The sequence below is a fragment of the Lolium rigidum genome, chromosome 3 (genome assembly GCF_022539505.1).
Source record: "Lolium rigidum isolate FL_2022 chromosome 3, APGP_CSIRO_Lrig_0.1, whole genome shotgun sequence".
NCBI lineage: Eukaryota > Viridiplantae > Streptophyta > Magnoliopsida > Poales > Poaceae > Lolium > Lolium rigidum.
This window is the reverse complement of record NC_061510.1, coordinates 23,668,241-23,695,594: the sequence shown is the minus strand read 5'-3', so window position 1 is coordinate 23,695,594 and position 27,354 is coordinate 23,668,241. Positions and strand designations below refer to the sequence as shown.

The 27,354-nt window shown below is 41.6% G+C and overlaps 2 protein-coding genes across 2 annotated transcripts; one reads left to right on the top strand and one right to left on the bottom strand.

The window, feature by feature from the left end:
* The first annotated feature begins 583 nt into the window (after nt 1-583).
* Nucleotides 584-21,702, top strand: LOC124701286 (callose synthase 3-like). The gene is made up of 43 exons (XM_047233335.1): nt 584-714; nt 828-1,069; nt 1,330-1,430; nt 1,792-1,916; nt 1,997-2,090; nt 2,191-2,301; nt 2,391-2,507; nt 2,626-2,718; nt 2,837-2,928; nt 3,729-3,855; nt 4,863-5,000; nt 5,101-5,177; nt 5,249-5,339; nt 6,387-6,503; nt 6,658-6,775; nt 7,478-7,812; nt 8,458-8,510; nt 8,620-8,680; nt 9,836-9,917; nt 9,988-10,037; nt 10,194-10,280; nt 11,121-11,258; nt 11,361-11,458; nt 11,535-11,619; nt 11,723-11,883; nt 11,998-12,121; nt 14,326-14,423; nt 14,545-14,680; nt 14,885-15,036; nt 15,268-15,377; nt 15,474-15,593; nt 15,717-15,785; nt 15,926-16,118; nt 16,604-16,751; nt 17,162-17,281; nt 17,377-17,492; nt 17,575-17,658; nt 18,910-19,022; nt 19,344-19,573; nt 19,831-20,625; nt 20,715-20,765; nt 20,909-21,094; nt 21,201-21,702. Exons 2-43 carry the CDS (start codon nt 865-867, stop codon nt 21,447-21,449), a joined length of 5,850 nt encoding a protein of 1,949 aa, XP_047089291.1. The 5' UTR covers nt 584-714; nt 828-864; the 3' UTR covers nt 21,450-21,702.
* Nucleotides 21,703-22,494: 792 nt separating this feature from the next.
* On the bottom strand, nt 22,495-23,736 carry LOC124694510 (fasciclin-like arabinogalactan protein 10). Its single transcript, XM_047227495.1, has one exon. The coding sequence runs from the start codon at nt 23,734-23,736 to the stop codon at nt 22,495-22,497; it is 1,242 nt and encodes a 413-aa protein (XP_047083451.1).
* Between the last annotated feature and the right edge of the window lie 3,618 nt (nt 23,737-27,354).

The following is a 27,354-nucleotide window of genomic DNA, read 5'->3' as shown; positions in this document are numbered from 1 at the left end:
CAACACAGCCCACGTTGTCCGTAAGTGTTCCGTAACCCAAAACAGTCCGTATGTCCAGGATTACCGTTTTCGCACGAACGCACCCATCCATCGGCGTCTCAGTGGCAGGTCTCCGTAAATAACCCCAAGATTCGCGTCTCCTCCCCCACCAGTGTTGTCCTCTTCCCACTTCCCACCCGGAGCTCTCTCCAAGTCCCAACTGCCAAGTGCCAACTCAAATCCCCACTCCTCCTCCGCCTCCCGCGCCCGCCGCTGATCACCTCGCCCGCCGACAACCCCTCCCCGCCGCTTGCGCGCTCCGCTCCAACCTCCCGACGGCGGTTTCTACAAGCTCCGGCGCCCCGCTATCGTGCGGAAGGACGTCGCTGTGGCCGGCCTCTCCTCCAAAGGCGGCGCGCGGACTCGGTGGGGGTTTTTCCGCCCGCCGCGCTTTGAGCCTGCAAGGTGCGTAGTCGCTCGCTCAACCGCCCCGCCTCGTTTCCCACTTCCGTAGAAGCTTCGAGAACGTTCTAGAACTTCCGAGCTGACCTTCTCGTCTCGTACCATGCCAGGTCCTTGAGCGCAGCACGCGCCGCGAGAGGCGCTAGGATTGCTGGAACTCAGGGAATCCCGGCGACGGGCTCGGTTTCCAGCCGATTTCTGAATTTCGTTGGTTCATCGGTTCCTCTCATGCCCGAACCGGTTGGTGGAATTGGCGTGACGCGAGCAGCAAAGGTAATGCTCGCTCACGCCCCCGCCTTCTAGCTAGAACCCACTAGCGCGTTCCGGAACAGTCTCGGTGCTCTGCTCTGCTCGACCTCTCAGTCTCTCTCTCTCTGTGTGTGCAGGTTAGAGCGGCGGTGACGACGGGGAGCGGCGGCCGCGATGACGTCGCTGTCGCGGACGCTGTCCCGGGCCGGGCCGATGCAGCCGCCGGGGCCGCGCCGGATCCTCAGGACGCAGACCGCCGTCAACCTCGGCGAGCCCATCTTCGACAGCGAGGTCGTGCCGTCGTCGCTCGTGGAGATCGCGCCCATCCTCCGTGTGGCCAACGAGGTCGAGGCGTCCAACCCCCGAGTCGCATACCTCTGTAAGCCACCCCTCTCTGCTTTTCAACAGTATACTCTGTAGTAGAACAGATACAGTTAACACAACGCTGCTTACACTGCCTCGTAGTGTAAAAGCTAGTTAATGCTGTTCTGTTAACATGCTGCCTAATCATGGCATGGGGTGGGAATATGGGGTGCCGCAATATGGGAGTAGTACTAGTCATATCTTTCCACTTATAGGATATAATGGTCCATTCTTGTTCTACTCCGCATTGATGTGTATGTCTGCAATGATGGATAGGCCGATTCTACGCGTTTGAAAAGGCTCACAGACTTGATCCAACTTCAAGCGGTCGAGGTGTCCGGCAATTCAAGACTGCTCTCTTACAACGGCTGGAAAGGGTATGCGTTTTTAGTAATTCTATTGCGTAGTTGTTTTCATCTAGCCCCCACCTACGTGCTGATTCTTCATATGCCTTCATACCATCTCTGGCACGCGCGCGCCATTTTTCTGTACCAGTTTGTTTTATGTTTTTGTACTAGTAACATTTTCTACACTTGCTAATAATTGCATCAGTTTACATCATCTTGTAAGTGTGAGTCTTGCATTGTGCTTCCGGTTAAGCAATAAATCACCCTTTTATCGAAAAAATTGTGCTTCAGATTGGATTTCACATGGATAACAAGGTGTCTTGCTTGAATTAAGACTCAACCATGTTATGGGATTATACATTTCACTGGCTGTTGATTTTTTTTTGTTTAGGAGAATGTACCCACCTTGACCGGAAGGGCCCAAAAGAGTGATGCACGGGAAATACAGACCTTCTATCAACACTACTACAAAAAATATATCCAGGCACTTCAAAATGCTTCTGACCAAGTCGATCGGTATATTACTGTCTTATTATGTTTGATAATTTTCCTTGTTAGTTGATGTGGCCGCTTATGTATTTATATCATTCATGCAGTGCTCAACTTATCAAAGCCTACCAGACCGCTAATGTTCTATTTGAGGTTTTAAAAGCCGTCACTCAACAACATTCTGTTAAAGTTGACGATGAGGTAATTGACTTCCCTTCGACCCTGTTGCGCTTTGCTGACATCGATAATACTCCTATAACAAGTGGCAGCAGTTACCAGCTAATTTTTTTTTTCTCGTTAGATCTTGGAAGCGGCTGACGAGGTTAAAGAGAAGACAAAAATATATCTTCCTTTTAACATTCTCCCTCTTGATCCAGACAGTGGCAATCAGGCACTCATGAAATTGCCGGAGGTTTCTTTTCTCTGCCCTTCGTTTTTATGGAAGTATCCTGTTGACTTGTCCAAGTAAAGTACTTTATGGTGTTTTCTCTACCTTTTAAGATCCAAGCCGCTGCTACTGCTCTTCGCAATACTAGAGGTCTTCCACTACCCAAAAATTATGAGCGGAAGGTTAACGAGGACCTCTTGGATTGGCTACAAGCTATGTTTGGCTTTCAGGAAAGGCAGTCTAAATTTATTTTTGTTACTGTATAACTTTAGTTTTATATTGTTCATGTTTACTTTTGACCAATTTGTTTCCTTGTATCTGATGTTTCATTAACCTCTCAACATGCAGACAGATAACGTCTCTAATCAGAGGGAGCATCTGATTTTACTTCTTGCTAACATACATATACGCATAAATCCAAAGACTGATGAACATTCAAAGGTTTTTCTTGCCTGTATACATTCAAACCTAGATTGAACAGTTTTTTTTTTACTTTTACTACTGGTTATATGCCATTTTATTTTCTGGGAGATCTGATGTTTCACAACTCCCGCTGCAGTTGGATGATAATGCGCTGAATGACGTGATGAAAAAGTTGTTTAAGAACTACAAAAAGTGGTGCAAATATCTTGGTCGCAAGAGTAGCCTTTGGTGACTTCCTCAATACCCTATTTTATTATCCTATTGTTGATTTTTTCTTCTTTGAATGTTTGTATTAAAGTTTTTTTTTGTTGTGAGATAGACTGTTCCCTTATGTCTGCTTAGTGGACTGAATCTCTATCACCAGAAAATCATTAGGAAGTTGGTTAAATTATTATGGAAATCACACACAAACCTATAAGATAAATGACATTTCATGCACCAAACTGGTGTATTATTTTTTTCTGGTACTCAAAATTTGCAAAAGTTCACTCATTGTAAAGCATATTGAACACGGAGGTGTAAACTGTGGACACATGTAGAGAATATCTGAACGTGGTTACAACTGTAATGCTTGTTATACTAGCCAACAGTTCCTAATCACAGGTGGTTGTTGGTCCACCCTACCAATTTAAGTAAGACAATGTTTGTCACCTTATTCAAGGAATTTAGCACACACCAAAAGTAGTAGGGTGAAACACTACTGTTCATGGAATGCCATATGCGCGTGTCTGGATTGGAAAACAGTCTTAGGGTACACACTCAATTTGATTAACTATTATAATTATATGCTGGGGACGTATCTAGTGCGAATAAAAGACAGTAATATTCATTGTTTCCTTCTGTTATGGTCTTAATCACTGATAATGGAAGGAAGGTGGAAATCTGTCTTGAGATGTTTTTACCCTAAAACACACCAGATTCCCATGTTGGAAAACCAGTATTGGATTTTTCTCAAAAACGGATAGTAAGCCTGCTGTGCTCCACAGCTAGTCACCTCTGATTCTCTATTTTGTCTTTCTCAACAATAGGTTGCCAACAATTCAGCAAGAGGTGCAGCAGCGGAAATTACTGTATATGGGTCTGTACCTTCTTATCTGGGGTGAAGCTGCAAATTTGCGATTTATGCCAGAATGTGTTTGCTACATATATCATCATGTATGGTGTGGACAATAATAACTTTCTTCATCTCAAGTATCATTTTCCCTCAAAAGTTTCTGTATAGTTAGCTGTCAGATGCATTTTACCATCTTTATTCAGCAAGGTTACTCTTTATTTTTCCATTAATGGTCATCAATTGATTCATGCTTGTCATATCTGCCTAGGACTGATATATAAACTAAATGGATAAAAACCCCTTTCTGATAATATCAGCAAGTAATGAAGTTCTTCGATATAAATGGATACATGCAACATGCTGCCAATGAACTTGTTTATGTTGATACTTGATACTGAGAGTGTTAGCAGTGCCTTTCCTAAGCAATAACTGACCCCCATATTCTTATCCACATCTGCATTTGACTTGTGAACGACATATCCGGGGTTGGTGCAAGAAAAATATAGCAGTGTAAACACTGTGGGCATATTTTCATTATATGTGCTATACCCTACTAGGAATTATTATTTATCGAGGGAACACCAAATAACCAACTAATAACCTTAGGGGATTCATTGGCTTAATTGTACATTAGAGCTTATCAGAGGCATAATCTAATGGCTACGAATATTTGATTTGGAGTCCAGTGTCAGCTCTGTGTTAATGTAGTAGTTTTTTTAGAAAATTTGTTGACCGGGTTCTAGTGCTTATCCTGTTTCATATGCCACTGATAACCATTGAGTATGAACTTCAAGAAAAAAAATCTGTGTAGAATTCATTATATACTGATATATGTTATTTTTATCAGTATCCTAATACAATTTTTGGAAAAGTAAAATTATGGAAACATGAGGTACATCAATTTAAATATATATCTTCATGTGAATGTGATATTTTATTCTTGGATAATTTGAAATAAAGGCACAATCTACAATTAGTTTTATGGTCTGTTTTGCTACCGTATCATTTCTTCTGTAGAATTCTGAGTTTGCAACCTTGCTAAGTTATATTAATGGAGTGTTTGCAGAGTTCTGTACTTGAGTCATGAAATACTACAATGTTTTTATAGATGGCATTTGAAATGTATGGCATGCTAGCTGGAAATGTGAGTGCCTTGACGGGTGAATATGTGAAGCCAGCCTATGGTGGTGAGAAAGAAGCCTTTCTGAAAAAGGTTGTCACTCCAATTTATTCTACCATTGCAAAGGTACACTTTGGCTTTGCTCTCAACCATCATCTGACTGTCTCACCTGTGTTTTATGCTTCTTCACTTGCTACAGTTTTAAGTACTTCACCATAATTTTCAGGAAGCTGAAAGGAGCAAAATAGAAAAAGGGAACCATTCTCAGTGGAGAAACTACGATGATCTTAATGAATATTTTTGGTATGCGTTTTTCCTGACTTTATAGTTTATTATACCTCTGCTTTCTGGATTTTATATCTGTCAACTTGCAGGTCTGCTGACTGTTTTCGGCTTGGTTGGCCTATGCGAGCTGATGCTGATTTTTTTTGTCAACCTACAAATCCACCTGATGAAAGAAATGAAGTAAGCCCAATTATTTCGTATGAGCTGTTGCAAATGCTGAATTATTTATATGCCATTGCGAGACTCCATTTTAGTTTTGCATGCTACTGCCGTCAGTTTTCCCTCTAGCAGTGTTACTTATTTGCATGAGAAAACTATGGCACCCCTCCAACTCGGATAGCAGCATCTCATGGTCTTTACATACAAAAGAAGAATCATTACATGGATCAAGCGCAAGTGGTTTGTCTGCAACAAGTGACACTTGGAGTTTTGAGCCTCTTGTAAAGTGCTATAAAATGTTGGATTTTGTTAAAAAATTATGATTATGTCATGTAAAAAAAGAGGGATAAATGGACAGGGTTTCCCTTTTTTTACAAAATACAAATGTTCATATTTTTCCATGAGTATTTTAGGTCCCCATATTACAAGTTTATAACATGCTCTACTCCATAGATTGTTTTTATGATTTTTTGGGAACTCCAAATTGTATCAATAAATAAGGTGCTGTAGGCCCAACCGGCGATGGATGAGGGGTTTAGGTAAGGGGGAGATAGGTGGCTTGGGTTGAGGTGAACTCTACCGCCTCCTTTGTATCCCTTTAGTCTGGGGCGCATCTACATGTAGGTTTCGGTGTCCTCTAGTTGGATTTGGATTTTTACAGTTTGATGGTTTTTGGCCCATGGTCAAAGAGATCATTTACATCTGAAGAAATTACACGGTCTACCCTTGGTAAATTCCAAAAATATAAATGAGAATACTTGGTGAGTGTAACGGTAGTGACATAAAGAGTAAATCAAAATGATTCTTTTTGCAGTACAAGACAACTTTAGCAATGGCATATAACTATATATTTTTTTCGAGAAAACGCAAAGGAATCTTTGCGTTTCATTTCATTGAAAAGATAGGGATTGTTACACGCCTCCTAAGATGGCATATAAATATTTGAAAAGGTCTATTGGTGGCATATACAAAATAAAAATGCCCATTTAGGACCGGCCTTAGTGTTACCATGTTATGTTTTTATTGCCTTGAAGTACAACAATAGCCAGTGTAACTTTTTATTTTCAGAGCACAGTAAGAGCTGACAAGCAGAAAGGGAAGGTCAATTTTGTCGAGCTAAGGTCATTTTGGCACATATTCAGGAGTTTTGATAGAATGTGGAACTTCTTTATTATAGCTCTTCAGGTATTTCCTTTCATTTTGGTATTAATTTCCTGTTCTTGCTGATTTCATAACATCATTTCCTTCATAGTTTTGAAGATTCAAATGCATTAAGTTCAGTGTTAGATATCTGAAATATTATTTTCAGCTTAACACACCTATTGATTTCTAATTCCAGATTTTGGTAATTCTTGCTTGGAGTGAAGGAGGTTCATTAGGTAATCTTTTTGATCCTCTGGTTTTCAAGAGGATCTTGAGCATCTTTATCACTTCTGCCATACTAAATCTTGGACAAGGTATGTAATCTTGATACCAACCTGCTATACTGTCTCTTGTTACTTGTTTACCTTTTTTTAAACCACATTCTTACTTTTTTTGATTTGTGTGTGCCGCGCGTGCTTCTTCTCCCTCTTATCGATTCTTCATCCCTCAAGAATCTTATATGTAATTTGCCATGTAGTTTGTCTATTTTCATTGCATAAAGAGGAGTTTATGAAATCCAAAAAAAGAGAAGAAAAAGGAAGGCCAGCATATCCTCCCGACGCAAGAGTTTGTAGGTTTAGCAGCGGTAGTTTAGTTGCCTCATCTCTGATATGGGTTAAAATCACGGGTGGAAGATGCTGAAGTTTTGGAAAATATTCGCACTGCGTTCTTATCATATCTCCCTGGAGACAAGCATATGACTAGGTTTGGTGGTAGAATATCACTTCTGAATATGAGACACTTTTGAATACGAGACAGAGTAAACTACGCCTATTTGCTCTTGCCATTTGGCACAAGTTTGATTAAGTTTAGTAAGTTTGGAAGGAATGTATCCTGGCAGAAGTTTTTACACATGACAACTTGCTACGGAAGGAATTTTTACTTGGGGTCACCCAAGCTTATAATCGTGTAGCAATAAGATCTTTCATTGAGCACAAAACTGTAACACCCATTCATGATTGTTATGTGGTTTTGTCAAGTTCATCTGTGATTTGAATACTCGTTGGTATTTACAGCTACACTTGACATAATCTTTAATTGGAGGGCCAGGAGAACGATGGAATTTGCAGTCAAGCTGAGATATGTCCTGAAGTTTATATTGGCAGCTTTGTGGGTGATATTACTGCCGGTTACGTATGCATATATCTGGGAGAATCCAACGGGAATTATTAGGGCCATCAAAAACTGGTTTGGAAATGGTCGAAATCAACCATCACTCTTTGTCATTGCAGCAGTCATATACTTGTTGCCCAATATGCTAGGTGCGGCACTTTTTGCTTTACCAATTCTACGCCGGATACTTGAAGGTTCAGATTACAAGTTCATGAGGTTGATCATGTGGTGGTCTCAGGTAATATGCCCTTTAATTTTGTGCTGATATTTACGTTATTTTGTAAACAAAAATATTACCTTAAACCATGAAAAGTGTAATTATTTGTAAAATCCCTTTATTTTCTCTATTTCTCTCGATTACTTAAATGATGAGAAAAATAACTACAGATTGGAAACGACTTATGTTTGCCAAGATTCAAACTATTCTGGTAAAGTGAACTAATATTAAGAAAAGGGAAATATTTTTAAACTAAATATACTCCCTTCGTTCCTAGAAAAGCTGCTCAACTTTGTCTAGATACGGATGTATATAGACATATCTTAGTTATAGATACATCCATATCTACAAAAAGTTGAGCAGCTCTTTTTTGGGACGGAGGGAGTATCTAGTAATGAATGATGAAAATGCACAACAAAGATATAAACTAATTATATGAGAATTAAATTAAGTATATAATGTGTAGAAAGATTGGCCTTCTGATTTATTTTTTCTTTTGGTTTTGAATTATCTTATTAGTTTGTAAGATACTTCTTGGTGTAATTTACTTTTTTGATATTGATGCCACATATTGAGTATTTTTCTGAAATTTCAGTACAAGTCTTACAAATCATTTACTAATATCTAGTTGAACATTGTGAACTTACGTTGCATGCATTTTTGCAGCCTCGCCTTTTTGTTGGTAGGGGAATGCATGAAAGCCCCTTTTCACTTTTCATGTAAGAGTGCATATGTTATTTCTCACTACATATTGGATCCATGATAATTAGTTATACATATATAATTGCAAGGTCATACATTAACATGTTCATGTTTGGGTGTTTCTAGGTACACCATGTTTTGGGTTGCTCTTCTTTTGACAAAATTCGTATTTAGCTACTATGTCGAGGTAATTATATATACACATTATCATTTTGTCCTTGTTTATGTCAATAACTTTCAGCCTAAATAGTGAAACATTTTTCGTGCTTCAGGATCAAATTAGTTGTGTTTGGCCACAGCGAGGTCATTGGTAGTTATTTTAGATTTATTATTTACCATTTTTTGGAATATTAACTTACTGAACACAACTGAGTCTAGTGTCTTCCAATATATGAGGCAATTCTTCCCTGCACACAGTAACAATTTTTGGGTGAATTTCTATTGCTTGTTGGCATAGGAGTGGCAGCAATGAAGCGAGTAGAACATACTCGGCTAGGTTTGTGAAAATAGGAGGCTACATAATCAGTCAATCATAAAGTAGAACATCTAAATTGTTGAGGCTAATATAGTTATTCTACATACTTCAAGTAGGCCCTGACGTGATTTGCAAAGAACTGTTTGCACCATGATTTGGTATTGAATAGAATATGGGATTAACGATCCTGACGTGACATCCAAGTGCTGCTAAAAATCCCACCTTAACGCGAACATACCATTCAAAAAGAGCCCACCTTAAAGAGCCCACCTAAATATTTCACAGCAATAGTAAACCTCAGTTTTTTTTTTTTTTGACCATGTAAACCTCAGTTTTCAGTTGCTACTGCACTTATAGCCAACAAATAGTTACAATGCCACTAAATTTTTTGCATTGATCATCCAGTTTAAGGTTTGGCATTAGTTTTGCAACCCCAGTGAGTTATTATGTTGCCATGCTAGCACTTCATTATCTAAATAAGGAGTCCTAGTGACCTAAGTGAAACGAATTGAAAGTTTATAAACCTAAGTGAAATCTCAGGGCAAGTCTAGGGATCTTCCAAGTTTACCAAAAGAAGCCATACTTTTCTACAAATACAGGTTGAGTATGTAATGCAAATTTTTCATAAATTTATTTGCTAGACACTTTTAACATGTTGCACCTTATAAGATAGAACATACGGAAACCATGATGATCTGATACCTCGAAGCAACATATCATAATAAAGTGGTGGGTTGCATTTGAAGTCGGAGGAGTGCTTGAACCTAATTGATTTTAAACCATGTAAATTTTAATATTTGTGCAAATAAATCTGTTTACTTTGAACAACTGTATCTCTGACTCACTTGTCCGTGCTTACTATTGTAGATCAAGCCTCTTGTTGACCCCACCAAGGATATCATGAAATTCCCTATAAATCATTTCCGGTGGCATGAGTTTTTTCCAAGAGGTATTTATCTCATGTAGGTTATTTGTTTTGTTTTGTTTTATTTATAACATTCCTAAATTATATTATGCAGCGAAGGGAAACATTGGTGTTGTGATTGCACTTTGGGTTCCAGTCATTTTGGTAGATTCACTTCCTTTGTTTTTCCTTGAATTTCAATATCCTTATAGCCATATGATTGCTTACGAGAAGTATGAGGCAGCCACTATATGACAGTTGCAGTTGTGTAGCAAAGGGAGCACTGCAGTGATTATGGGCATTTTTTTCTTTGCTTTCTAGGTGTATTTCATGGACACACAAATTTGGTATACAATCTTCTCCACTCTATTTGGTGGAATTTATGGTGCTTTCCAACGGCTTGGAGAGGTTTGTTTATTAATTGTTCATTCATGTCTATTTATAATTCTTCAAATAGACTTTATTCTCAGGAATGGTTTTCTAATGTTGGCTCTTGAGTAATTTCTCAACATTGTTCGTTTTGTACATGCAGTGTGATGTATCTTTTTCTTGCAGCCATTTTCCTGTGAAAGAGGAAAACCTTTTCACAGAAAACTTGGGCTAATTATTATAGAGATTAGAGAGAAGTACTGTACTTGTGTGGCTGTAGATAGTGCTCTTGCTCAATGGGTGGTCTAGACTTCACATACTTGAGCTGTCAACTGAAATTTTCATCTGTCAGCATTTCCCGATTAATTATTTTCATCCTGTACATAGTACTTGTGCTCAACGGGTGGCTTAGACTTCAATCCTTGCCACCGGGGTGGAGGGGCTGGTGAGTTTGCTATTGGGATGTGGGCAACTAGAACTCTACAAGGGAATGCACGTACGAATGGTTAACTCAGGCTCCTCAATGGGCCCTACTTTTCTTAATCGAAATGATGCATATGGCCCATATAGCCCTTCTGCATGTCATCCCTAAGCCAAACTTGCCTGGATTCCTGCACAGCACCGCCACCACTGGTGCAGGATCTGTACATGACATGATTTTGTTTTGTTTGGATTGAATGAACTGTTTGTGGTAAATGGAAAATTTGCTCATTAAGCTACAGAAGTAGCCCAAAAGGATGTTGAGCTGAAAATGATACGCTAACCCCAAATAAGATTTCATTCTAGTTACCTAACTACTATCTCGGAGTTTCATATGAATAACTGTAGTTTCTGAAATGAAATTATTTACAAATAACTTTCCTTTTCTGGATGAGACAGATTCGCACCCTTGAAATGCTGCGATCTCGCTTTGATTCCATACCTTTAGCCGTGCATGATTGTCTAGTTCCGGCTGAAACATCTGGTGGAAGACGGAAGAAAGGTCTAAAGTCTAATTTACAGAAGCGTTTTAAGGAGGTACTCATACACTTCGTTTACAAATTCTTGCGAGATTCTTGCACTTTGTTGTTAGAGTTCTAACTTTATTTGAAATATATTCTTAATGATGTGACATTTTAGATGAAGCACGAAGATAAAGAGAAGGTAGCTGCAAGATTTGCACAGATGTGGAATGAGATTGTCTCTAGCTTTCGAGAAGAAGACCTTATAGACAACAGGTGATTATCTGTATGGACTATAAGTTTTCAACTGCACTTATGTTTTCTGACCACAAGTGCTCCATTTTTAACATAGGGAGAAGGAACTGCTACTTGTTCCATATGTGGCTGATAAGGGTCTTCGTGTTATGCAGTGGCCACCATTTTTGCTTGCCAGCATGGTTCTTCTCTTCTTTTACCTTGTTTATTTATTTATTTCTAGTTTATGAAAAGCAGTCTTTATTAATCTCTTTTTATTTTGTTTTGAATAATGTGAATTGACAGGTCCCCATAGCTGTTGACATGGCTAAAGATAGCAATGGCAAAGATCGGGACCTGAAAAAGAGGATTGAAAATGATTACTATTTTTCTTGTGCAATTGAAGAATGCTATGCATCATGCAAAAATATCATCAATGATCTTGTACATGGTGAACCGGAGAAAAGGTATCTCTCCTATATATGTGTTATGAGTCCTAGACTTTATATGTTAAACTTGGGGAGAAATAGTATATTTGATCCACGGTGTACTTGATGCTATTTTATTGTTGTTGTTTTCAGGGTCATAAATATAATTTTTGATGAAGTTGAAAAATGTATTGCTGAGGACAAAGTTATTACAGATTTGAATATGAAATCCCTGCCAGATCTCTATGATAAGTTCGTTGAACTGGTAGAATACTTGGTATGTATGCCATCTTTTCCAATGTTCAAGAAATCGTGAATCGCTAACTTATCGGTCAGTCTCAAAATGGAGATTAATCGCTTATCGGACGATTAATCGATTTTATCGGTCGATCATTTATCGGCTTATTTTTTTTGTAAATTCTAATTTTCGGCACTAAATTTTCTATAATATGCTATGTATAGATAATATTAAAGCATTAAACAGAAGTATTACCTTGATTCCTTGCATTTGAATCAATAAAAATAGAAATTTTGACCTAATGCATAGTTCTACAAGACTATAGAACGAAAATATCGACCGCCAGACCGAATTTCAGCGGGATTTCACTCAAAATCGGCCAAAATAGCGGTCATCAGGCTAAAAATCGGCCGAAATATCGGTGAGGCGATAAATGAGCCGAGATGCCAAAATCTTATCGATTGCCACCTAATTCATGATAAATCGGCCGATAAATCGGTATCTCGGCCGATTTTTTTAACAGTGATCTTTTCAATTGCAAAATGGGTAAATACTTGGCATGTATGACATATTTTAAATTGTAAAAAAATGAAGTTACACACGAATCTAGATAAATTTGCGACACTTATTTTGGAATGGAGGGAGTATAAATTATATCTCCTTTTCTACTTTCTAACAAATTACTGGAAAAGGGTGCAAATTAGTTTCCTTAAGCACAAATATTGTTTCATTCCTGGAAAGTGTGCCTGTCAATACAAAGCTGATGTCTGTACCGGAGGAACTAATGTTTCAGAGGTCGCCGATCTGGTCCGAAGTGGATAATCATTTTAGGTTGCTGCTGACCTAGCTGTAGTTTGTGACTTTGTCTTTCATTGGCTTGGATAAAAACGCTGACACAACAATTAAATCACTTTTATTTGTAGATTTTGGGGGAAATTTCTGGATGGGGTGGTCCTTTGGACCTCCACACCCTTCTATGTATAGCTCATATATATTGACTCATACACTAGAGTGCTCGACACTCTTCTAGGATAGACTCCACTAAAATACTCTACTAGGACACCACTAAATTAACTCAATTTCCAGCACTTTTCAACACTACTAGCTGCAGTCATTTTTCTTTGCGTGAACCTGAGCCAATCAAGATGGTCTGTCTTTTGCCGCAAACTGGAACATGCAGATCCCACTAATGAAGCAGAGTGGCGGTGGTGTTCGGAATGCTATTCATAACACATTAGTGGTGGTTCTATTGATTTGTGCCAGTACATGACACCTTGTTTTTCGGACAACTAGCACTGAGATAATACACACAAAGCCAAGGAGTTAGGCCATGGTCATGGGGATTCGGAAGAGTTTTGGTGTCAGACCATTTTGTGGTTCTGTCAAATAATAGATGGTGAAAAGACAAGGATGCTAGAGCAACGAAATGACCATTAAGACGTGGTTTGATCTGAGACATAATTTTGAATTTTGCATGGGATGTTGGGGCGTTGGGCAATAAGGATGAGATGCAGCATGAGGATAGTAGTCAGGGAATAAATACGGCAGGGGGAAAGGGTCTTTCCTAATGTTAGAATAAGTAGAACTTTCTGGTCATGGGTGCTCAAATAAAGAGTGTTGATCCTATGAGAGTAAGAGCGTATTTTCTGTGTGTTTTTGCAAAAAAAATAAAGAGAAAACGTTGGTTCCACATGACTATAACAGTGTATTTTGTTTATTTGATGTATTTTGCATGAGTGATAACCCACCTGTGTGGATGATTGTAGTTGCTGATTCAATTCCTTTGTAAGTTGTCGGTACCACATATATCATATAAGTAACAGTGGTGGTGGTAGAGTGAACTCACCACTAACTTCAAACTTTACAAGGAAGAAAGATGCATCGTTGCACTAGCAGACATACTATAGCCACGAGCCCACTAGCAGGGTGCAGTTTACTTAACAATAGAACAGCATTGCATGCATGGTGCATTAAGGAACTATGTGGATCTTTACAATGTTGCCCACTTTTACTGATTTCGGTTGGTAAAACCAAATAATCTGAGGCTAGATGTATCTACGGTGCAAAGGCCAGGGGTAATAAAGCCTCCATTTTCTAAGAAAACATATCTTCCATTACGTAATGCTTGTTCAACATACTAGCATAAATGTAGTCTCCATCCACATGTTTGTGCAACAAATTTTTCTGTTTTGCGTCATCGTGTTCATTTTATTCTTCCATCTTTCTTATGTTGTTGATATCAGAAAAGGAATGATGATAAAGACAGGGTTGCTGTCATAAAGATTTTTCAAGATATGCTAGAGGTTGTAACGAGAGATATAATGGAGGACCAACTTCCTAGGTACAATTTTTTTAATATTGTGCAAATATCCCTGATGATGAAGTATTGTACCATGATAGCTTACTGTTTAGGGTTCATCTCGTGAGTAACTTGCTTTTGTGGTTTGTCATTGTTTCGGCAGTATTTTGGAGTCAAGTCATGGGGGTTCATATCGAAGACCTGAGGGACTGACAACATGGGATCAAGAATATCAGTTATTCCAACCATCTGGAGCTATCAAGTTTCCCCTACAAGTCACAGATGCTTGGATAGAAAAGGTTTTAGTGAAGAAGTATTTAAAATTTGAGAAACCGTGAATGCCTGTTATTTTTATGAGGTGCACTATTTCCTAGATTAGGCCACCAGGGACAATTTCCTGACCAAGTTGCTCCATTATAAATACTTGCCAATACCAAAATTATTGGGTGTTCTAATGAAGCTGGGTCTTTTCCTATTGTCTAAAGATATAATTCTTGCTCCAGGTAAAAAGGCTTGAATTACTGCTCACTGTGAAAGAATCTGCTATGGACGTTCCTTCAAATCTTGAAGCCAGAAGGCGTCTTACATTTTTCACCAATTCTTTGTTTATGAATATGCCTGATGCTCCTAAAGTCCGAAACACACTTTCATTCTCGTAAGTTCTTATATTTAACTTGCACATTAATTTTACTAATCTTTTTTTAAGCTTGCATTCATCACTTTTTTTTCAAACTGTGGCCAAGTATATAGATCTACTTTAGTGATTTGTTTCTGTAAGTTACAAATAGAGGTGTTAACCTCCTCTTATCTTTTAATTTCATATGTTTCTGTTTCCCGTATCTGATACTTGCTGTTATTAATGATAAGGTTTCATTTTTGTCTGTAGTGCATTGACCCCGTATTACAATGAGCATGTACTTTTTTCAATAAAAGAGCTTGAGGAGGAAAATGAAGATGGAGTTTCCACTCTGTTCTACCTACAGAAAATTTACCCAGGTTGAAGAGGAAGACCATTTTATCCTTATCCTAACAATAAATTATATTCTGGAATTGTTGGTCATTTACTGTGTATGGTTATGGTCATGTGTACAGATGAATGGAAGAACTTTCAGGAAAGGGTTGTTTGGGAGGAAGACCTTAAAGATAATGAGGAACTGAAGGAGGAGCTTCGTTTATGGGCTTCATACAGAGGTCAAACGCTAACTCGAACAGGTACTACTGGTTAACATTTATTAGTTGAATCCAGCTACATTGTCACCCTTTTCCAAATAAATGCCAATTTCTCAGTTTTACCTGATAATGCTTAATTTAAAATTATTTGAATGATCTGAACAGTTAGAGGCATGATGTACTACCGAAAAGCTTTAATTCTTGAAGCATTTCTAGATATGGCCAAACATGAAGGTAATATGCTATCCTACAATAGTTTTCTTTTTGTACTTATGGCCTCCATTATTTCCCCAGCCAAACTCAAATAGAAAGAAGAGAGGTGTGATGCCATTACTAGGGCATGGTTCAATGATTGCAACATGGGTTTTATGCAGATCTCATGGAAGGATATAAAGCAGCCGAGTCAATATCAGATGAAGAGTGGAAGATACAGCAGAGGTCCTTGCTTGCTCAATGTGAAGCATTGGCTGATATGAAGTTCACCTACGTGGTATCATGCCAGCAATATGGAAATGACAAGCGTTCTGCTCTTCCTAACGCCCAAGACATATTACAGCTAATGAGAACGTAAATGATCCTTTTGCGTATATCTGAATATAATAGAAAAAATATATTTTGGGGAATACCATTCAGCATTGCATATCTTGATGTAACTTGCATGAAATTTTCTGAATTTTTTTAAAATCTCAAAATATTTGTGGGCATAGATGAAAGGCATATTGTATGTCCCTGAGAAATTCCATTATCAAACTAGATTGCATTTGCTAGAAACAGAAAACATAGAAGAAATCAAAGGAAGTAGTGCCAGAAGCCCTACGTATCACCATGAAAACTTAACTTTCTTTTATTTCTCTCTGATGCAATACCATTTGATCATGAAATTACACAGTGCCACACCCCTACTTGTACATTCAACCACATAAAGTTCACAATTTCACATAAGCGCACACTTGATATTTATCCTTTTTATAATTTGATAATATATGCATTCCATCTGTGTTCAAATTTTCCTCTGAAGTGTAACATAATTGCTGGAGTTACATTTTTCGCAGGTACCCTTCTCTCCGTGTAGCATATATTGACCAGGTGGAAGATAGAGTAGGAGAGAAGAAAATAGAGACAGCTTATTACTCCACTTTGGTGAAGGTTGCTCTAACTAAGGATTCTGAATCTGCAGATCCAGTACAAAATCTTGATCAGGTAAGATAACCCAATTTGATCAGGCTGTGCTGCGGAATTTTTGTAAAATCATGTTCTGTGCAGGTCATAAATTTTAGTGAAGTGCAGCGCAGAACAAAAATACACACTTTTTTTTCCTGAATTTAGTATGGGTCTGAAACAAGTGAAGGAAGATACAAAAAATGTGAACATTGCAATTTAGCTTTGAACAAAGAAATAAACTAGGAAAGGGAAAGAGGTATTGTCAACTATCCTCTAGGTGCTGAAAATGGTGGTGGTAGTATTTCTTAACCTAGTTGACTCACACGGGTCATTAAAGAGAAATATAGTCTACTAGTTCTTCGAACTTATTTCTGAAATTTAGTCTGGTTAGAAAAAATTGTCAAGGCTGTAACATTACTCATGTGAACACATTTTTTTATGTTTCCAAGGTTATCTACCGCATAAAACTACCAGGCCCTGCATTGTTGGGAGAAGGAAAGCCCGAAAATCAAAATCATGCAATAATTTTCACCCGTGGTGAAGGCCTGCAAACTATAGATATGAACCAGGTATGTCCCACCATGCTGATGGTGCCTTTTTGTGAAATTGTGCTAACGCCTTTGGTCAAACTCATTTACTTGTCATCATGCTTTTTATTTCGTAGGATAACTATATGGAAGAGGCACTTAAAATGAGAAACTTGCTTCAAGAGTTCCTTACAGTACATGGAGTCCGGCATCCATCTATACTTGGAGTTAGGGAGCACATCTTTACTGGCAGGTCGATTACTGGTGTAGTGCACAATTGAGATTTTCTTTTTGTTCTTTATGCATCTGACCTCTCTTTTTCTTCAATGATGCAGTGTCTCCTCCCTTGCATGGTTTATGTCTAATCAGGAGCACAGTTTTGTGACTATTGGGCAACGACTGCTTGCAGACCCTCTGAAGTGAGATATTTTCCTATTAACTATTTCATTATAACATTTGATTTTAAAACATTTGAATGAACATAAATACTCTTTAATATTTATTCTGACAATGACACAAGGAAAATGGCAAAGCAAGCACATCATAGATTTCATGTGAGGGTCCGCTGAACAGAGACCCCTTCAAATTAAGACACATAAAAGGAATGCAACCACCAAATTTCAATTTTGTATTTTCGATCTTGTAAATGTACCAACACAGAACACAGAAATTAATAACTAAAAACCATGGTGCTTCAAAGTTTTCCGTACTGCAGTTAAACCAAAGGAAGAAGTGCAACAACTCAAACAACATATAGACATGAGTTCTGCTAGATTACTTTTTAGTTTGGATAATTATTATACCCTCCTGTCTGAACATTTGTTTTAAACAGAACAGAGTATTATTCTTGTAAATTCAGTTCAGCTACAATTTGATGTACTATTGATCTTCCATTGCATTTTGACAGAAGTAGTAAGAAACAGATAATAGAAAATGTATACGGAAATTCAATTCGGCTCCCGGGTGCGTATGCTCCCTCTACCAGAAAAACATATTTCGAAATGTCAAAATATTTGGATAAAAAATTCTACATGTACATCTCCATAATGTATGTGCATTCGCTAAGTTTCATGAAAAACTAGTATTTTTTGTGGTCTATGTAAAATGGAGAAACTTTATCTTGTGAAAAAACATTATTTTTAGCACTGAATTTTGGCCTTTTTACACACGTCACATGATAAGTCGATTTTTTATGAAACGACTTTGTGAGCGCGTAGCACGTGAAGATGTACGTACAAATTTTTTGTTTCAATTTTTTGAAATTTAAAATGTACATAAGATGCATTTCAAAATATAGGGAGCATATGCACCCATGTTCCAAAACACCACTCCCCAATGTATATGCCTATCTTTGGGTGAAGAAACACCTAATTCGAAGTAATAACTGTTTTATTAGTAACTTCATTAATCTATCCTTTCCGTAGCATGTCTCATTTGTATTTTGTATTGATCAACTATCATGACAAGATAATATGTTTCAAGGTAATGCCTTACAAAGACATGATTGACAAATTACATGACTAAGTTGCAAACCACAGGGAATATATGGCTCACATTTTTAGTTTTATATATCGCATAATTTCCTGTTATGTACTAAGTTCATAATCTATTTTTTCAACTAATAAGTTCCCTTTTTAACTGCATCTAAGTCAATTACTCGATTTGTCTAGGGTGCGGTTCCACTATGGCCACCCTGATGTATTTGATAGGCTTTTCCATCTATCGAGGGGTGGTGTCAGTAAGGCATCAAGGAGTATCAACTTAAGTGAAGATATTTTTGCAGGTTTGTCTCATGATTTAATCTAGTGATCAGTCATATGCTTTAGGTCAAATTCACCGTGGCGTTTAAAGGGTGTAATTTTAGTATTTTATTTTATGCAATGGAGTTTATATCCCCCACACCCAAACAAGTAACAGTTAGGAATTAAAGAGATTTTTTGCGGAGAAGAACAAATTGTAAAATACTACCTCTGTCCGGATTTAATTGACTTCTATCAATACGTTATTTGTTGATTAGCCTTCTCTCTCCCGCGTCGATTAAATAGGAACGGAGGGAGTAGATATCAGTAGTATACTTTAATGCCTCTTGTATTCAATATTTCAGGCTATAACTCAACTCTCCGCGGAGGCAATGTAACACATCATGAATATATGCAAGTTGGTAAGGGAAGAGATGTTGGGCTAAATCAGATCTCCAAGTTTGAGGCTAAGGTGGCAAGTGGAAATGGTGAACAGACCCTTAGCCGTGATATCTACCGGCTTGGGCACCGGTTCGATTTCTTCAGAATGCTTTCATGCTACTTCACCACTGTGGGGTTTTATTTCAGTACACTGGTATGACCAACTGTGTTGATTCTAATCTGCAAATATGAGTTGTTTTAGCCCTACAAACTTACTTCACTCCAAATATAGGCTGTTCTGCAACTTGGGGGGCATATTTGCCTCATTTATATTGTACACTTGTTGATTCATGTTGATATTCCCATCAATAGTTTCATTTGTCAAAACTAAAATGACGTGCATTAATTTGCAATTAGAGTATTCTGGTACAATGAACTACATTTTTTTCTGACACCTTTTACTCCTCTCAGTTGACAGTTGTCACAGTTTATGTATTTCTGTATGGACGTCTTTATCTTGCTCTCAGCGGACTTGAAGAAGGGCTTTCGACACAGCGGAAATTCAGTCATAATCATGCTCTTCAGGTTGCCCTTGCCTCGCAGTCTCTTGTTCAGCTTGGTTTTCTGATGGCCCTGCCCATGATGATGGAAATTGGCCTTGAAAAAGGATTTGGCCAGGCACTAAGTGAATTTATAATGATGAACTTGCAATTGGCAGCTGTATTTTTTACATTTTCACTTGGCACAAAGACTCACTATTATGGACGCATGCTGCTTCATGGAGGTGCTCAGTACAGAAGTACCGGTAGGGGCTTTGTTGTCTTTCATGCTAAGTTTGCAGAGAACTACAGGCTATATTCTCGCAGCCACTTTGTGAAAGGCATCGAGTTGATGATTCTGCTCATCATTTATGAACTATTTGGTCATTCTTCCCACTCCACGATTGCATATATATTTGTTACGTTCACTATGTGGTTCCTAGTGTTGACATGGCTATTCGGACCCTTTTTGTTCAACCCCTCGGGATTTGAGTGGGCGAAAATTTTGGACGATTGGTCAGACTGGAATAAGTGGATCAGCAATAGTGGTGGGATTGGTGTGCCATCAGAAAAGAGCTGGGAATCCTGGTGGGAGATGGAGCAGGAACATTTGAAGCATTCAGGAATAATTGGACTCATGTTTGAGATAATTTTGTCCCTGCGGTTTTTCCTTTATCAGTATGGCCTTGTTTACCAGTTAAATGTCACAGATGACAAAAGTATCTTGGTATGCCTCTGTTCTAAGAGTATTTGGATTGTGTTAGCCTGCTAGGCGGTTTGGTGGGTCTCTAACATTCTCTGTTTTGTTACTTCCAGGTATACTTATTTTCATGGGTTGTAATTTTGGGGGTATTGGTTATTATGAAGGTGAGAAAGAGTGTTTTGTCAACATAACATGAATCATACAATACGATGTCTATAGAATAATAGCACCATGTCCTGTTAACATCATACTTCTAGAAGTTATGTTCGCTAAATTTCCTCTCCTAAATAGATTCCTCTCTTTTCAGATTATATCTGTCGGAAGGCGGAGATTTGGCGCGAGTTTTCAGCTATTCTTCCGTCTGATCAAGTTCATGATATTTGTTTCATTCGCTGCTATTTTGGTTGTGTTGATACTAATTCTGCACATGACTATACGAGATATATTTGTCTGCATCCTGGCATTCTTGCCCACCGGATGGGGAATACTGCTGGTTCGTCTTTCTCCTGCTTGTGTTGTGCCTGCTTCATCTATTATGGCTTCTCCTATCTGGCTTATATGCTTCTGTTGGTTTCTTACGGCTGCTTCATCACTTTCAGATTGCACAAGCTTGCAGGCCTATCCTTCGGGTAGCAGGGCTATGGGGATCTGTCCGTGCCCTCGCACGGGCGTACGAGGTAATCATGGGGGTACTCCTCTTTACACCAATCACGGTTCTGTCATGGTTTCCCTTCGTCTCCGAGTTCCAGACGCGGATGCTGTTCAATCAAGCCTTCAGTAGAGGACTTCAAATTTCCCGGATTCTTGGTGGTCAGAAGAAAGAGCGGGCCGCTAGCACCAAAGACTAGCTTAGCTCTTGTGCCCAGTTGCCAGCCCTAGTCAAGATCTAGTACTTCCGAATACTTAGGTTGTACATATTCCGCAGGGTATAGTGTAGTATAGTATACTGTAGTATATTTATTGTGACTACAGCCTCATACTACAAGTTATGCTGTGTCTTCTTGGTGACATAAGAAATCATGATTGGGCTTACACCGATTTCTTGTGTAAATGTTACAAATATTAATATGGACAATTTACCAACGATTAGGAGTTCATAACGTTTGTCTTTGTTCACTTTCATCATGTGATGCAGTACCGCATTACCTTTTTGAGCTTTGCTACCCCTTTACCGTATGATCATAACCATTTCTTTCCATCGACTCTGTGAGTACGAGCTGGTTCGGCTCCTCACAAAGGAGAGTCATGTCTTTCTGGGTGTAATTATGTCCAGCACGAACTGAGTTTACCTGCTAAAGATTATCTACCGATGCATGTTATGTGTTGCTCTATCTGTGCCTGCTTGCCGTTATTATTTGAAAACAGATGGTGGTCCGGCAGAATTGATCGAAATCCGTAGGAACTGACAGCGCCAGCTCAACCGGCCGGATCTGGCTACAGTGGAATGGCAGCCCGCACTAGGAGTCTGAGTGTCTGACCTGTTTTTAAGCGCCCGGCAAATGGGCATCTGTTGCATTGAGTGCCTTCAGTGGGGGCTGCCTCGGAGAACAAACAAAACACTCAGGACTCACATGCATGATCATTGATCAACTCCATCCAATTTACAATTCGGTACAGCCTATAAAGTCACCATGGTTCCGTATCCTCCGGTATTATTTTTTTTACACGGAGCACGATCCAACTTGAGTGGCGTACGAAATGTCGAAGATGAAGTTGTCGCTGCTCGATCTGGCACGGATTTGTTTGTGTTTCTGAAACGAAATGTGCACAGGTTTGTTTCACAGAGAAATGGCAGCGACTCGTGCAATCAACAATGGCTGAAATCCCTAAAAAACAATGGCTGAAACAGCACAAAGAAAAAAAAAGTTTTTCAAGGAGAAGAGACGACGACTCTCAGAGTAGGAGAAAGAAGGAACACACGGCCGCGGCGAACGCGCCGACCGACCGGAATGCGGCGGCGGTGGCGGACGATGCCTTCAGGTTCTTGTGCTTGCGGTCTGCGGGCTCTTCCTCCTCCGACGGCACGTCAGCCGGTGGCGGCGCGGGAGGAGAAGTCGACAGCGCCTCGACGGGCGACGGCGCCTCCGCGGGCTCTGGTGCCGCAGCCGGCGCGTCGGCGAAGAGCTCGACGGGCAGCATGAGTTTGTCCACGGTGTACATGCACACCGGCGTGTCGTCCAGGACGGTGTCGGCCACGCGGCACTTGCGGACGCCGGTGTCGAGCGACACGTCGTCGCCGCGCGCCACCACGGACACGTTGTACTGCCCCGACGCCGTGGAGGCGAGCGTGCGGAGCGGGCGGGCCGCCGACTTGAGCAGCTTGAGCGACGCCCTGGGGATGTAGGACGGCACCGCGTGGTACAGCAGCAGCGCGACGAGGTCGGCGTGGGCCATCTTGTCGACGTTCGGCGCGCCCTTCGCCATGAACGCGTCGTCGCTGGGCGCGAACAGGGTGATGCCTTTCTCCATGGCTGCCTGGTACGCGGCCAGCACGCCGGTGGTGCCGGCGACGAGCGCCGCGAACCGCTTGCAGCCGGCCTTCTCGAGCAGCTTTGTGACGTTGGAGATGTTGGGCACGTCGAAGAGGCCGTCGAACTCGATGGGGGCCGAGATCTCGAGCACCGCGAAGTCGTACTGCGTCTGCTTGAGCGCTTTGGTAACGGTGGCGTCGTAGGTGTCGCCCGTGCTGGCGGCGGCCTTGAACCCGAACCCGCCGCCCTCCAGCTTGGCCATCTTGACCCCGCCGACGTGGCTGCTGGCCGCGTTGCCGGCCGCCTGGTAGAAGGTGTCGGTGAGCGTGTCGCCGTCCGGGAGCGCGCGCAGCTTCTTCATGTCCCAGTAGTCGAGCAGCGAGTGGAGGCGCAGCGCGTTCTTGATGGCGCCCAGCTCGTCGCCGGCGTCGGAGACGAGCGTGGCCATGGCGGCGTCGGTGAGCACGAGGCAGGTCACGGCCGCGCGCGTGTTGATCTCGTCGCACACCCGCGTCTCGGTCAGGTACTTGTTGTACAGCTTGTACTCCGGGTGCCCGTTGAGGAAGGCCGTGATGTTGTGCGCGCTCACCCACGCCGTCGCCGTCGGCGCCTGCAGGCTGCAGGCCAAGAGGAGCACCGCCACGGCGAGCTGCGTCCCCGCCATGGCCGAGCTAGCTAGTGACGGAGCAATGCTTGGACTCTGGAGTGCAGCTAGTGGCAGCGTGGCTGTGACGCACTGAAGTGGATCGAGCAGCTACTGCCTGCTGGGTAAGGCGGGTAGTAATGCATCACCCCACTATAGCCTCGCCACGCGCCTTGCACTCGCACCTCGCTCTCATCCCACTCCGCCCCACTGCGGTGTCGATGCGCTATAGCCTCGCCTCTCTCCTCCATACCGCCTCCCTATCGCCTCCCTACCGTCCCCACTAGCACCGCTATCGCCTCCCTCTCGTCCCGCTCTCGCCTCCAACGCGGACTATAGGCGGGCGGTACCGCCCCCTAGCGTCTCGCCCACCTCTCGCCTCCCTCTTACCCCGACGCGGGCGGTACCGCCCCGCCTCCAGCCCGCGTTGGCATCAGCCTAAGATGGGTTGAGCTGTCCGAGTGTGAGGATTGAGGATTGAGGAGGACGGAGCAACGGTTTCGTGGGCAACTGACTAATTATGTATGGTTATCGATGGTTGGTGAGGTTCTGCAAGGCGAACATGTGAGCCACCGACGATGAACCCGCGGCCGTACGTGCTATTTGAACTTGTTAAGAAGAGGATTAACAAACTGAGCTGGTAGCTTGGGCTTTCGCCCTTGTCGGCTCTGAAAAATGGCACGGCCGTTGGGAGATGAGAGGTGGACTCGGACGAGAGTGGAGACATGGATGACTGATCCCAAGATTAGATTAGTGGTGACAACGTGGTAGAAGAATCCGAGGCGGCTCTGTCCTTATTTTCGCTCTCAACCATTGCAACTTGCACTTGTGAAAGCGCAGGTGTGCACGTGCTCGCGTTCATTTCCTTTTTTTTTCTCTCATCGATTCTTATTACGACTTTGTTTAGAGCTCCGTGTTGCTTCTCTGTCAGGTAGGTATGAGGTGTCATTCATTACTAGGGGATAACGAAAATGTATCTATAACTAAAATATATTTAGATATAGATATACTTGTATCTAGAATCTAGATAAACTAAAACACCTATTTGCAGACGAGGGTGGTACAAATTTTCCAAGTAGCAGACAATGAGAGAAGATGCCGCCTACTGCTAACACTTTCAGAGTCCTAGATATCATCATATTTTACAGACCAACAGTTCAAAAGCACCAGGTAATGGAAAGAAGATGGTGAATAGTTGGGAGCCAATGCTGTGCGGGGCCAACAGAATCTGGGTGGTGCCCGTGGCGGACATGGCTACGGTGTAGGTCGTGGTGTTCAAGGTAATGCTGAAAACACTATCTTTGGAGGAGGTCGAAATTTTGTCCATGGTGAGTCTAGCGGTACAGGTATGGGCAGTGGACATCAAGAGGAGAATTGGGGCGGTACTAATACAAATTTTTAGCGAAGTACTAATTTTAACAACGGTAACAGATTTGGTTATGGTGGGAATCAACAGAGATGGAACACAGGTCTTGGGGGCTATCAGAATTGATTTCGTGACAATGGGGCTGGCGCGCCGGTAAGGAATGTCATCGTCGCTGATCTGTTACAGCAAACAATGTATGCTTTTGTCCCTGCAGTCACGGCAGCTACCAAAATATCGGAACCGGCTGTGGCGACACCGCAGGTTGCAGCTGTTCCTGATAGTTTGGCTGGGGGTATGAGTCAGCATGCGGTGATGTCGGTTGCGGCACCCAATGCAATTCCACAGCAGGCCACGGTGATAGGTCAGGGGGTTCAGGATACTCAGGGAGCTGGAGCAAAAGGAAAAGACAATGAAGGCCAGGGTCCTCTAAAGAAGAAGAAGGATGATAAAACAGGATGTTTTCGCTGTAAACAACCTGAACATTATGTTGATGACTGTCCTACGCCTTTTTGTGATCTCTGTGAGTCAATCCATCATGCAGCCCCACCTTGTCACCTTCTTCAAGCTCCAAAGCCTACATCAATTATACATAGATATGCAAATGAGGCACTCATGTTTTTTGAACTTCCCTGTGGTGATTTTAAGGCCAAAGTTGAGAATCCAAAGTTAGCCAAAGTCACTGTTGATGGAGATGCTATGATTATCCCTGAAATAATTGAACAATCAAAGAAGATTGTACCTTTTGACAAGTTTAGTTGTGAAGTTTTTCATTTCAGAGAGAATGTATTCAGAGTTAAACTACCAAGCAAGCATGGAGTTCAGAGATTGAAGAATTTTGGTACTTACATATGCACAGACAGGGAATCTTGCTTGACTTTTGATCTCTGGTCATCTTTGGAGCAGCCACTTTATACATTGCCAGAAGTTTGGATTCGTGTATCAGGATTGCCAAATGACATTAGATCAGATTATGTATCCCTATGGGGAGTGGGAACTCTCTTTGGAAAGACTCTGGATGTTGATATGACATACACTCGTAACAATAAGGTGCTTAGGACCAAGAATGGGTGTTTGGACCGTAATCTTATTCCTGAAGACAATGATGTGTTCATTAGAAGGGGGTTCTTTAAGCCGCATTTTGAAGTGGAGGCAGCTAATGGGTCCCAAGAAGTGAATATGGTAGAGGCAAACAATGGTAATGATGGGAATGATGATGCACATAATGGAGAGCAGAACAATGGGGGTAATGCTATGGATATGGATCCCAAAGGAACAAATGAGGGAGCTACATCAAATAATAATGGACAAGGTGATTCTTATGAGAACAATGGGGTGGATGGGATGCAATTGCAAGTTCAACAAATTGAGGCGATTCAGATTGGATCTATTAATGTGCAACTTATCCCTACACGTACACCCCTATCTGCCCAAAATTTGGGTAAAAATAATCTATTTTCCAAGCCATTATCTCATGTTGAAAATCTGGTGCTAAATGACAAAGTAAGTGCTGATTTTTATGCATATTCTACACCCAGAAAATCCACCTCGGGATTTCCCCACGTCGGAATCTTGGCAGTGGGGTTGTTAGCCGACAGGGAGGAGCTGTAGGTGCCTGCAGCTGTTGCGCGTCCACTGGCCGACGCCCAGCTACGCATGCATGCACATGATGGGCAGTCTGTGCCGTCGCCACGGGGTGGATCGCAGCTGGCACTGCAGCAGCCATGCAGCAGCAACCAGAAGGGGGACCGGTGGGCTGCTTCCACGTGCATGCGCACCGACCGGGTTTTTCCCTAGGAGGGATCCGTTGTGGTCGGGGCGGCTGGATCAACCATGCCTGGCATTACTTCATCGGTGCAGAAGATCTGCCGAGCCAGAGGGAGCGGGCCAGCGCTAGCCATGCATGCCACCGGCTATGATCAGGCAATGATTGCCAATGATCAGCGCATGATTGGGGTAGATTGTCGCGGTGCTCCGAGATCTTCTGTGCGCCAGTTTCACCGGTTACATCGTCGAGTGGGTTGACAGGCGAAAGAACGAGGAGGCCGACGCACTCTCCAGGCTCGGCTCCAAGCGGCAACCCCCTCCGCCGGGCGTCTTCCTCGACATTCTCACTCGCCACTCGGTACGGTCACCCCGCGAGGTCGACATCGCCGATCCGCCAGCACCCGACTCCGTGCTGGTCGCAGTCGCCTCTAACGCTGGGGACTGGACGGAGCCCTACATGAACTACCTCGAGAGACAGGTACTGCCCATGGACGAGGCGGAGGCACGCA